We start from the raw sequence: 13,489 nt of genomic DNA on the forward strand, positions 1-13,489 counted from the left end.
ACCTGCCATCCAGGTGTGCACCCCAGGCATAGTCTGATGCGTCTATGGTTAGGGTCTGGGCGGGGTGGGGTTGTGAAAAGGCAAGTCCCTTGTTGTGGTTGCATGCTGCTGCCCACCAAAGAAAATCTTTCCTTAGACAAGGTATCACAGGTATAATAGTTTCCAGGTCCTGAGAATGTTGACACCAAAGGCTTTTTAAGTACCACTGAAGTTTCCTCATATGCAGTCTGGCATATAGAATTAATAGAATGCAGGAGGCCATGAACCCTGGAGCTTGCAGGATTTTCCTTGCGGTTAACTGGGTTCTGGTGGCCAGTTGAGAGAAGCAGCCTGTCAGATAGGCCTGTTTTTCTGGAGTAAGGAATGCCCTCTGGGATGCTGTGTCCAGGCTTGCTCCCAGGAATACAATCTTTTGACTGAGGACTAGTTTGGAATTTCTTTTCGTTTACAGTGTACCCCAGTGAGGTTACTAGGTCCTTTACAAATGTCAGGTGCTGCAACAGCTTTTCCTGACTGTCTGCCTGAATCAGGCAGTCGTCCAAGTAGGGGTAAATGTGAATATTTCTGTGTCTGCAAAAAGCAATGGCTGGAGCCAGGCATTTTGTGAAAACTCTGGGAGCAGTGGATAAGCCAAAGGGAAGTGCAGAGAACTGATCATGCATAGATCCTGCCCTGAAATGTAGATATTTCCTGCAGGAATCTCTGATTGGGATGTGCAAATAGGCCTCTTTTAGGTCTAGAGTGGCTAACCATATATTTTTGGACAGCATATGGAGAAGCTGCTGCAAGGTGAGCATTTTGAATTTTGGTACCACCAGGAAGGTGTTTAGAATGGATAGATTTAAGATTGGGCGCCAGGTGCCCTCTTTTCTTGGTATAAGGAAAAGTCTGGAATAGAAACCTTGACCTATCTGGTTCTGCAGGAACAGGCTGAATTGCCCTCATGGACAGCAGGGAATGAACTTGGTTTTGTGCCTCTGCCCACTGGTTTGGAGGAAGATATGGGAACCCTTTTGGGGATGGCAGCAAGTGGAAATAAAATTTGCAACCCTGGGACACTATGTTGAGGACCCATGGGAGGCAAGTTTTTCTCCTAAGGGCACAAGCAGATGGGCAGAGGTGAGGGGTGGAGTTCAGAAGTCATTGTGAATTCTTTCCATAAGGGGGTGGTTTAGCATTCCCTGTTTTAGAAGTAGAGGTACTCCATTGCTTAGATTTCTGCATACCCTGAGACTGTTGTCTGGGGGGGTCCGTTTCCCCTAGGTCTAGTCTAAGGTGGCCTTCAGGGAGCTGGAAAGGACCAGTGCTTTGAGGGCCAATGCCTACTGAATCTAGGAGGCTGGACTTGCAAAATGTCTGTCTGCATAGACTTAGCTTTTTCTTCCATCTTTTTTAAAACCTCTTCTGCTTTGGTGCCAAATTGTCTTTGCTCAGTGGTGCATCCAATAATTTTGATTTGACATGGTCTGGCAAGGATTGTTCCTTAAGCCAAGCATCCTTTCTAAGTACAGAACCTGTGACTTCTGCTCTGCAGGATGCTTCTAGGGCGTCAAACCCACATTACAGGGTATGCTTTACTAACTTGGCTTGCAAAATGCATAAGCTATTGGAAGGTAGATAATTTTTGTTTAATAAGTTCCATAGTATGCTGCTGGTATTTCAACATGTGTAACTGACAATTTAATGCTCTAATGGCAAGAGTTGCAGAGGTGGTATTTTTACCCCATCTGTCTAAAGCTCGGGAATCCCTGTCCGAAGGGGTGGGATTCTTAGCTGTGGTTGCTTTTTTTCCTTAAGGTCCTTGGGAGATAACCTCTGGGTCAGCAGCAGGATTTTTGAAAATAAATTAGTGCAAGTCAGGGACTCTGTAGTACCCGTCAGGTTTCCTGGAAGCAGGAGTTAAGAGTATCAGGAGTTGGACTGGATTCCATAAAATCATCATCCACAACATCCAGAACAGGAGGAATAGCTAAGGGCCTGTGCTGTGGCAGATCTAAAAATTCCAGAGTCTCTTTTTGGACTGAGGATAATCCTGGCATCCCCAATGGAAATTATCTCTCAAGGTATGTAGGGTTTTTCCAAAAGAAAATTCCTCTGGAGGAGAGGCAGAAGGAATTGATTCCTCTGCAACTGAATCCTCATAAGCAGATAAGGGCACGTCTTCATAATCAGAAACCTCAGAGCCGTTGGACTCTTGGTCAGAAAAAGCTGCTGGGGACAAGACTTTTCCTTTCAACAGAGGTAGGCTGGCTTCCCGTAATCGGCATGATAAGGTCTTCCACCATTTTAAGCATCTGAGACTGAGGCATGGAAGCAGGCACTTGAGGTTGGGTTGTCTTTTTCTTGGCATAGTTTGTACGCTGGGAATTAGAAACTCGTAAGTTTTAGAAAGAACTGAAGACAAAAGAATTTGTCGGTTTGTGTTGAATATCTGTAGTGCGAAGAGCTTCCTCATACGCCGGTGCCTGTACAGTGGCTCCGGACCCGTCCGAGGTAGAGACATCCGCAAGTTCAGTAGTCAAAGAGTAGTCTCGTGGCATACTGGACTCCAAAAGGGTCTCGGTAGCGGCCTGTGAGTCCACAGAAGCGGGCATCAGGGGCTGTGAAAACAACAGAGTACCGGTGAACTGGTGACTAGCTTAACGGAAGCGTCACTGGCAGTTTTGGACCTGTGCGGTCTATGTCTTTATCCTTACATTTTTTCAGAAGATCACTAGTCGGACGGCTTAACGAAGCCATTTCGGAATACGGAGATCGAGAGCGAAAGTATTTAGGTACGATAAGGGCCTGACGACGTATAGTTCTGGTGTTGAACAAAGCAAAAAACCAACAGCGAGGGACGTCGTGGTCTGGGCCTAAACAGGTGATGCAGTAAGAATGCAAATCTCGGTGAGGTATTTGCTTTCCACAGGCGAGACAATTGTTAACTTTTTCTGACATCGGTTAGAACAAGAAAAAAGGATCTCCAACGGGGTACTTAGCTTTAGAAGACTTCAACTTCAATTTCGGAAATAAAAACTCAGGTAGCGGCTGACCGGTACACGTGCGAACTGCTACTGCTTCAGGCTCCTCGGCAAGAAAGACTGATGTAATGGCTTTGGCTGCCTGTTTTTATACCACTGACGACCTGACGTCAGTCCTGGAGCGACAGCAACTGACGCAGAAGTACTAAACCTCTGGTATTCGGGCCGACTGAGGGCTACCCCTGGCAGGATAACCTAAGTGTGAAGACTGCGACAGTGAAACACAAAGAACATATACCATGGCATGACCTTATGTGATGCTGTGGACTGCTCAGCTCCACTTTCCCTTCCCAACACAGAACTGGTGCAATCCAACCCCTGGTGGATACTATTATGGACAACCAATGTAAATGGAGAGCACGTGATGGTTTGCTGGTGGGCATGCAAATGGGGTGGGGTTCAGCTTACTCAACCAGTCAGGAAATGGAAAAATAAATTAACAATAAAGGATTTGCAGCACATATGGTGCAACAACAGAAATGACTATACCTTGCAGCTTATAAAGGTCACGGTGCATTTTTTCTGGCATTTTACTCACAGATTCCCTTTTAACTACAACAGCTAACTCAAACAATCCAACTTGCATTCTTAAGAAACGGACACTGTAGAAAAGCCAAGTTGACAGCAATCCCTTGAGTTCTAAAAGCAGTATATCCCCTTGTGAAATCCCACTGCTAGCAAAGACAGTCACTTTAACCAGTTGCCCCAAATGTCAACATATCGTCCTTACACTAAATAAATATTAAGGGCAGCACAATTAGTTACCCTTTCTTACCTTTACTGTGTATGTAGGGTCTGCATCAGGTGCACCAAATTCAGCTTCATTTTCATTCTCAGTTTCCGATTTGTCCATTACATGGAAGTGGCACGGGCTATTCACAAGAAGGGGCTGTAAGAGAGGAAATGAATCCACCCAGCAAAGCTGTGCATCAAAGAATTCTTTGGGAAGGGTCATGGACCTGTAACGCCGTATCACTTCCACAGCATCACATACTGATCTGCAACAGAAAAACAATAAGAGCTTTCAATTTATGACATGGGCCCACGTGATCAATACATCAAGTTATCTGTAACACTCTGCAGTCTTCCCTTAAGGAAAATCTTGATCACTCATCCTGTTTCCATTTCCACTTTCTGCCACTGTGCTTGTGGAAAGGGATATTCAAAGCAACTAAACCCCTTAAGGAAGTGGTAGGATGCAACTGCCATCACTTGTAGCGGATAATAACTGGCTGGCATTTTATATTAAGACTACCATTTTCTCCATCAACCTCTACATGCACTGATACCAAATGGGTACAGGGCAACATAATACATTAAAAATGAAAAGCAACATCCTCAAGCTTGACAGTCTTTCAGTTCTCCGCAAAGTCAAAGGATACAATACAACACCAGATCCTATTCCCTTTTCAGATGAGAAAGTAGGACTTAACTGCTTGATTCCACTCCTCCCAAAGTGATTCTCCTGCACCTGGATCACCAAGTAAAGACAGTACAACTGCACACGCGTGCGTGTGTGTGTGGGAAATTATGCTACCAACCACACCACCAACACATCAGCATTACTGTAACATTCTCCCTATGACTTTCTTGGATGCCATACATAAAGAGTTACAAGCATTGGTTTACTTACTGTTAAATAGTACATCTGGATTCACTTTTTGAGCAGTGCAACAGAGAAATTTAGTGTTATGTACACACAATCACTCTGCATTTGTGTTGTCTGTTTTTGTTCCTCCTCAACTGATGGGTCTCTCAAACTTTAGGCTCCATAGCCTGAGCTCCTCCCCTTACCCATAATCCCCACTATTATACTCAAGATACCTCAGAATTAAAAAAGTCAGAATGCACAAACTGAAGAAGATAAACACAAAAGCCAGAAGTAGCAGCTGAACTGAACCCACTCAAAGTATTGCAGGCAGCAAATCACCACACAGTTGTAGAATGCAGAATCCACTTTATTAACTTCAGACAAAAAATCCAAGGATGAGCGCTTTCGTCCTGAAAAATCTAAAAAATAAAAATGGTCTGATGAAGTCTAGATTTTTCAGGACGAAAGCGCTCATCCTTGGATTTTTTGTCTGAAGTTAATAAAGTGGATTCTGCATTCTACAACTGTGTGGTGATTTGCAGCCTGCAATACTTTGAGTGGGTTCAATTCAGCTACTTCTTCTGGCTTTTGTGTTTATATACCTCAGAATTAGCCCAAAGTGAAAACCCATCCTTGTGAAAACTCAGGGTGGCTAAGAAGAAAGTGCGTGGAGTTCAGATACCCATCTAGCTGAGGTAATGGCGACTAGAGTTTTCTAGGACAAAAATTTCAACTCTGTCTTTGCTGAGGGTTCGAAGGGGAGCCGAATAAGGACCTGAAGAATTAGTGCAAGGTCCACAGACGTACAGGATCCTTAACTGTAGGCCAAAGCAGCAAGACACCCTTAAGAAAGGCTTTGCACAATTTTAAGTAAGCTAAGGATGATCAATCTACATCCAGGTAAAAATGTGAGGGGGCAGCCAGCCATACCCTGACAGCCTAATAACTAGCTCCATAGCTGAAAATGGAGGCTAGGAAATCAAGAATAGATGGAATTGGTGGGTAAAAGGTGTCCAAGTGTCTCTGAAGGGCCCAAATAGAGAATCTTTTCCATTTACCTTTAGAAACTTTCCTGGTAGAGGCTTTTTGGGATGATATTAGAAGGTGTCAAATGGGGGGAAAGCCTGGAATATCAAGCCATCACTGGAAGTGGAGAAATCATTTGGTCAATTTGAGGGATAGTGTGTCCAGGTGAGGCAGAATGTCCTGAACAGGATCCAACACCCGGGGAGGGTGAAGTAGGTGAGGCCATAGGAAGGGGAACCATACCTGGCAAGGCCAAAATGGAGCAATGAGGATCACTGTGCTCTTCTGATGGAAAGCTTTCTGAATAAACTTGAGGATGAGAGGAAAGGTATATAATAGACCAGAGGGCCAATCGTAAACTAGAGCATCTCTCGGTGACTCCCCCTCGAGGGGATCATGCCAAAGTACCTGCTACATTTGGCATTGAGGGTACTGGGAAAGTTGTTGCACCACGGTTGACCCCATCAGCAAATAATCATATCTGCCACTGATTGGTGAGACACTACTCATGAGGAAGTAAGATGGACATGCTCAGTTTGTCTGCTAGCACATTGTTTTTTTCTCAGAATATGCACTGCCAAAAAAAAGTGGTTGGAAGAGATCACCCACTGCCAAACTCTCACTGCCTCCCTGCAAAAAGGGTGAGAACTGGTTCCTCCTTGTTTGTTGATGAACCAGACCAGTGACATGCTTGTCTGACTGAACTGTAACCATCCCTAGAGGGAGACCATCTTGAAACACCTGCAATGCCTATAAGACTGCACTCATTTCTACGACGTTGATGTGAAGACTGGGACTCTGTTTGGAACCATGTGCCTTGGACTGTCTTTCCCAAGTAATGCCCCCCACACCCCAGTTGGAAGGCATCCACAGTCACTGTGGCCTTGGGAGAAGGAAGAATGAAACGGCATCCTAGGGAAAATTCCTCTACATGAATTCACCATGCTATGTGTTTGTCTGCAAACACTTGTGATGCAAATGAGAGTTATCACTGTCTGATGTCTTATTGACCACTGTACTGCTAGAGTCCACTGTAGTACTCTCATGTGGAAGTGTGCCTTGGGAACTAGTACTACGGAGGCTACCACTAAACCTAGTAGCTGGAGAACTAACTTGGCTGGAGGTGAATGAAAATCAAGGATGTGTAATGCCTGCTTCCTTAAGGTCTCCAATTTTGTTTAAAGTAGGCTTGCTACTTGTGACCTGGTATCTAGACAGGCTCAACTCCAGAGCTTGTGCTGGATAAAGATGAGACCTAGAGAGGTTACAGTAATGCCTAGCTGGGAACAGAGATGGAGCAACTGGCCTGAAGTAGAAAAGACATGGTGGAAGCAAATAGGGGACAGTCATCAAGCTACTGAAACACCAAGAATCCTTGCAGTCTCAGGTGAGCTGCAACCACTGCCATATCCTTGGTGAACACCTTGGGGTCTGTGGTGAGACCAAAGAGCAGTGCTCTGAACTGGTAGCGAGACTCCCAGCAGGAAGTGTAGACATCTCCTGGAGGGCCTGTGTATTTCTATATGACAGTGTGTATTCTGGAGATCTACAGAGCACATCCAATCATTCTTCCTTAAAAGAGGCATCTAGAACTGTGTGTTTCACAAACTGATTAAGATTGCTGAGATGCAAAATTAGTCTTAGGTCTCTGGTCTTTTTAGCACTAAAAAGAATCTCAAGTAAGTTCTGCAACCTTACTGGTCTAGTGGGACCTGATGGATGACATTTTTTTTTCAGCAGCTTTTGTATTTCTGTAGCTGCAGATTTCCTCTGAATGGGTGGAACATCAAGAATTCTTCTGTTGCATTTTGGAGGAAAAAGGGGGTAATGGTGTATAACCACCTCTGGATAGAATATTCTGCCCCCAAGAATTTTTGATAAAGTACAGTTTTGTACCTACCATAAATGTAGATGTCCGAACTGGATAGCATATGCAGTCATAACAACTGGGTTGTCCTGTCGTCAGGCAGCCCTTCAGTCGGCCGGATTCCAAAGTCCGGGTCCGGCTTCGGCTGATGTCGCACTTCACCCGACGTCATCTCTGTTGGTCTTCGGGTATAAAAGCATCAGCCGACGCCATTTTCCTCAGTGTTTCTTGCCCCAGATGCCAGTAGCCCTCTTGAAGGCTAAAATTTGGATAGATGCCAATGTTTCCAAAAGATAGAGGTAAACACAAAATAAGCATGTATGTACATATATACAAACAAATACACCATAAAGATTCCCCCACCAGCTAGCTATTAGGAGGGTAAACACCCTAGGAGTACCACAGAGGGAAGGAGGGAGGGTAATCCTGACTGCAGATGCTATCCAGTTCGGACATCTACATTTATGGTAGGTACAAAACTGTACTATGTCCTTCATGGATGCATCTGCAGTCATAACAACTGGGTAGAATACCATAGCCAACTAGGGAGGAGGATAAAAGTAGATTATGGTGTGTTTAGGATCCCTTGCAGTACAGCAGTGGCAAACCCTGCTCGGGATCTGGAATATAGAGGTAAATTATAATGCTTGGCAAATGTATGCACGGAGGTCCAAGTAGCCGCCTCAATAATGTCTTTGGTTGCCACTCCTCGTAAGAAGGCTGTGGTAGTGGCTGTTGCCCTTGTTGAATGAGGTCTTATGTTCTGTGGAATTGGTTTTCCATGGAAGGAGTAACAGAATCGTATGCAATTTCCTATCCATTTGGAGATTGTCTGTTTGGAAATAGCTTTTCCTTCCCTTCCTGTTGCATAGGCTACAAAAGTTGGTCAGTCTTTCTGCTATTTTTGTTCTGTCCAAATAGTAGCGTAGCTGTCTATGTACATCCAAGGTATGCAGTATTCTTTCCCTCTGTTTTGTGGGTTGGGAAAGAAGGTAGGTAGGTGGATTGCCTGGTTTAAAGACACTCTGGATACCACCTTAGGCATAAATGTAGGATTAGTCCTCATGGACACTCTATCTTGGTGGAAGATTAGGAAGGGTTGCACTGCCATTAAGGCCTGTAGTTCTGAAACCCTCCTTGCTGAAGTAATTGCCAGTAGGAAAGCAGTTTTCCATGACAGGTGTTGTAGGTCTGCTGTTGCTGCTGGTTCAAAGGGTGATAGTGTCAACTTTTCTAGCACAAAGTTTAAGTCCCAAGCTGGTAATGGTGGTTTCCTTGGAGGTTTTACATTCTTGATTCCTCTGAGGAACTGCCTGAGCAAAGGGTGCGAAAAAACAGGTGGATCAAAGCTGTATTCTGCTGAAATAGCTGATGCATGTATCTTGATGGAGGAGTAGGACAGGCCTGAATGAAGAAGTTCGCCAGATACTCCAGAATGTTAGGCATATCTATGTTTGACACATCTTTTCCTCTTTCCGTACTCCAAATGACAAACCTTTTCCATTTTCCAGCATAGTTCCTTCTTGTTGAAGGTCTGTGCTTCAAGAATAATGTCTTTAACTCTTTGGGAAAGTTCTGGATTAGCTGCTGCTATGTGATGTTCCATGCAGTCAGTTGCAACGTTTTAGGTTTGGATGTATGATGCTGTAGTTGTTCTGAGTTAACATCAAAGGCATCAGGGGTATTGGCCACATATTGTTCGAGGCATGCTCCTCAGCAGTGGGTACCAGTGTTGTCTTGGCCAGTTTGGAGCTATCAGGATTATCCTTGGACGTTCTTCCTTGATTTTTAGTAGTACTTTGTGTATCAAGGGAAGAGGTGGGAATGCATATGCTGTTAGGCCTTTCCAGCTGAAGGAGAGCGAATCCACTTTCCATGCTAATGGGTGGAATGTCCTTGTGCAGAACTTTTGAGCTGGTGATTGAGAGGTGATGCGAATAGATCTATCTGAGGCATTCCCCATTTCTTTGAGATGGTCTTGAAGATGTCCGGGTGCAGCTTCCATTCGGGCATCCGATGTGGTTCTGCTTAATATGTCTGCTAGAGTATTTTCTTTCCCGGTACAAATATTGCCTGTAACTGGATGTTGTAGCTGAGTGCCAGGGTCCACAGCTCCAAAGTCATTCTGCATAGGGGTATGAATGAGTGCCTCCCTGTCTGTTGATGTACCACATGACTGTGGTGTTGTCTGTCCTTATCATCAACTGGCCCTCTTGGAGAAATGGTTTGAACTTTTGGATTGCCAGTTTTACTGCCAGCATTTCTTTTAGGTTGATGTGCAGGTGAAGTTGATCCTGTGTCCACAATCCTTGCACGCATTTGTCCAGCATGTGGGCCCCCATCCTAGGTCTGAAGCGTCTGTTGTGATGGTCTGGCTTGCTTGACATCTGCGAAAGGGTAGGCCTGGGTTTGACTGACATGCCTGAGCCCACCATAGGAACTCCTGCTTTAAGCATGGAATTAGTGGGATTTCTGTTTCTAGGCTGTGTCTGTGTTGGGACCATAAATTCTTTAGGTACCACTGTAGTTTTCTCATATGTAGTCTGGCAAATGGGACCAAGATTATGCATGATGCCATGAAGCCCAAGGCCTGCAGTACTTTTCTTGCTGTTAACTTGTTCAGTTTTGTTAGTGCCAAGAAGTAAAGAGGGAGTTCTTTTTGTTTTTCTGTAGTCAGGAATGCCATTTGTTTTACTGTGTCCAATTCCGCGCCCAAGAATGTCCTTGTTTGGGATGGTATTTTGTGAATACTCTGGGCGCAGTAGATAAGCCAAAGGGCAATGCTGAGAATTGATAGTGCTCTGATCCTGCAAGAAATCTGAGGTATCTTCTGCAGATTGGTCGAATGGGGACGTGCAGGTATGCCTCCTTGAGATCTAGAGTTACCAGCCAAGACTCCTTGCCCAGCATGGGAAGAAGTTGCTGTAGGGTCAGCATTTTGAATTTTGGGACAATGATGTATGTATTTAAGGTGGACAGGTCGAGAATTGGTCTCCAACTTTTTTCCTTTCTTGGAACTAGGAATAGTCTGGAGTAGAACCCTTTCCTTGCTCTGCTGTTGGCACTCTTTCCACAGCTCTCATGTTTGCTAACTCCATTATCTGTTGTAGTGCCTCTGTTTTTTTGATTTGGAGGTAGATTTGGCATTCCTCTTTTGACTGGTAAAGTGTGGAAGTGAAACCGGTAACCTTGATCTATGGTTTGTAAAATCCACTTGTCTTGTTATGTAGTGCCAGTTCTTTGAAAATAAGGTTAACTTTCCGCCTAGAGGAGCCGCTATTTGTTCCCTGGTAGGCGGATTTAGGGTTAAGTCACTGTGGTTGTGCTGATGTAGTGGCAGTGGTTGTGTCTGTGCCTCTGTTGTTACCTTGCCACTGTCGCCCTCTGTAGGCACCTCCTCTGGATTGGTTTCTGCCTCTGGAACGTCTATTCCTGCCCCTTTGAAATTTTGTGGAGTCAGGAAAGGACCAATTTTTGGCAGGCCAGTTCCTGCTAAACCTTGGGGGTTGAACCTGCAAGAAATCTTTAACCGTTTGAACAGATTTTGCCTTTTCTTCCATTTTCTTCATAACCTGCTGGGCAGGTGTACCAAACAAACTTGTCTTATCCACAGGAGCATCTAGCAACTTAGCTTTAACATGATCCGGTAAAGCTTGCTCCTTTAGCCATGCATGCCTTCTTATCACTGTGCCAGTCATGGCTGATCTAAATGAAGCCTCCAGTGCATCATAGCCACATTTTAAGGAATGGTTGCTAACCTGTTGTATGTTATTTACCATTTCTAATACATATTTCTTATCAAGAGATTCATCAGTGGTTAGTTTTTTAGTTAACCGATCAAGCATAAACTCTTGGTATTGTATCATGTGAAACTGACAGTTTAAAGCTCTAGCTGAGAGAGTAGCTGAAGTGTAGACCTTTTTACCCCATCTGTCTAATGACCTTGCTTCCCTTTCAGAAGGAATAGGGTTTTTAGCTATGGTCGTGGCTACTGCCTTGGGACCCTGGGATATAGTTTCGGGGTCTGCAAGTGGGGCCTTGTAAAGGTGGTGATGAGCATCTGGCACCCTGTAAAATCTGTCTGGTTTGGCAGGGGCTGGGGGTAAAGAATCTGGAGCGGAGCAGACATCATTGAAAGCATCATCCACCACAGAGAGAACAGGAGGTATAGCTAAGGGCCTGTGCTGTGGGAGGTGCAGAAAGGTCCTAAGTCTTTTTCTGGAGTCTGAAAAATCCTGTTGCTGCCATTGGAACTGTTCTCGCATGGCATGTAAGGTTTCCCCAAAGGAGAATTCTTCTGGTGGGGAAGCAGCTGGAATGGATTCTTCAGCATCAGAATCTTCAAAATTGGAGAAAGGAGCCTCTGGCTGGTCAGTTATGTCTGATTCGTCAGCAGAATCATCAGAGGACACTGGCTCAGGGGGCTCTGCCCTAGGTCTCTTCTCTGGGGGCTGAGAGGCCCTGTCTGGGTGAGATTGAGATCCTCTAATTAATGTAATTAAATCTTCTGCCAAAGTAAGCATTTGAGAACTAGAAGAGGGCCTGGTTGTGTGGGGTTTAACAGGCACTGTCTTAGTAGTCTTGGCTGCTTTAGCCCTGGCGAGGGCCTTAATGGACATGGCTGCTGGAGGCCTAGCAGCACCACGTGCTGGGGTAGAGACATCCAAGGGAATGGTGTCTGATAAGTCAGTGGCAACCACCGTAGTGGATAAAATTTCTGAGGCCGATTCAAGAGTGGTAGCAGGGGCCTCAGTTGTAGAGATAGGTTCAGCTGCACTTTGATCAGTTTTCTCGGTTTCGGCCGAAACCGAGACACTCGCGGTTTGCCTAACCATGGTTTCGGCCGAAACCGCGGACCGCGAGTGTCGGTCTTTATCTTTGCGTTTTTTGGTAGATTGGGTAGTCGGAGGATCCGACGGCATAATGTACGCAAAATCAGAACCGAAAAACTGTTCTGCAAACTCCGACCGACGCCTAAGCGTTCGTCGGTTGAAAGAAGCACAGGCCGAACAGGCAGCTACGTCATGGGCTGGGCCTAAACAAGGCAGACAATAAGAGTGGAAATCTTTATGAGGTATTTGTTTCCCACAGGTTAAACAATTATTAACTTTTTCTGACATCGGCTGAGGCAAGAAAGAGTCCCCAACGGGGTACTTAGCTTTAGAAGTCTTCGAAGTAGTATTCGGTAGAAGTAATCTCTGGATCCGACCGACCGGCACTTGCGAACAGCTTCTGCTTCGGGCGCCACGCGGCAAGAAAGACTGAGGAAAATGGCGTCGGCTGATGCTTTTATACCCGAAGACCAACAGAGATGACGTCGGGTGAAGTGCGACATCAGCCGAAGCCGGACCCGGACTTTGGAATCCGGCCGACTGAAGGGCTGCCTGACGACAGGACAACCCAGTTGTTATGACTGCAGATGCATCCATGAAGGACATCTGCTAACCAGGATTGAGAGTGCAGGGACAGGCATCCCCCGACTGGCTCCAGAGTGAAGCAGTTGGGTAACTCTTCAGAGAAGCTAAGACTTCTCAAAGAAAGGACCTCTGAAGACCTGGTGTTGCAGGCTACCTCTGCCACGAGGACAGCGCCTCCCATTAGAATTCCCCCCCTCTGCCATGCCATTAGAGGATCTTTCTCTACAGGAGTTTTGGGAAGAACCTTGGGACAAACTGAACAGTTTCCTACCACCTCTCTGGTTTTGGGAGAAAAATTCTCTGAGGAGTAGAAAAATGGATTCCTGTGACAGAAAGGGGTTTCCCATCTTGCTCACTCTTGGAGAGAGTCTCTTTCACCTTAGGGCCAAATAAGATGGGATCCAAAGGGGGCACTAATGAATGAAGACTTAAAAGGTTCTGCAACATCACAAAGGCCCAATCCAAGCATTCCTTCTAATGGTTAAGCCTGAACTCACTGCTCTAGCAGCTCCCTCTGAGGCATGAGCTATCAATCTCATGGAAGTACTGGACAGGGACTAAAGGC

General features: G+C 45.4%; 1 protein-coding gene across 2 annotated transcripts in view; it reads right to left on the minus strand.

Annotated features, from left to right (window-relative positions):
* Positions 1-13,489, minus strand: part of CCAR2 (cell cycle and apoptosis regulator 2) — a 2,452,621-nt gene that overhangs the window by 1,332,856 nt on the left and 1,106,276 nt on the right. For both annotated transcript variants that reach the window (XM_044082935.1, XM_044082934.1), the window contains one exon: positions 3,799-4,021. In XM_044082935.1, the coding sequence (XP_043938870.1) occupies positions 3,799-4,021 (223 nt within the window). The remainder of the gene's footprint in view (positions 1-3,798; positions 4,022-13,489) is intronic.

Source organism: Protopterus annectens, chromosome 9.part0, assembly GCF_019279795.1.
Source record: "Protopterus annectens isolate FY-2018-M chromosome 9.part0, PAN1.0, whole genome shotgun sequence".
In the NCBI taxonomy this organism is placed as follows: Eukaryota; Metazoa; Chordata; order Ceratodontiformes; family Protopteridae; genus Protopterus; species Protopterus annectens.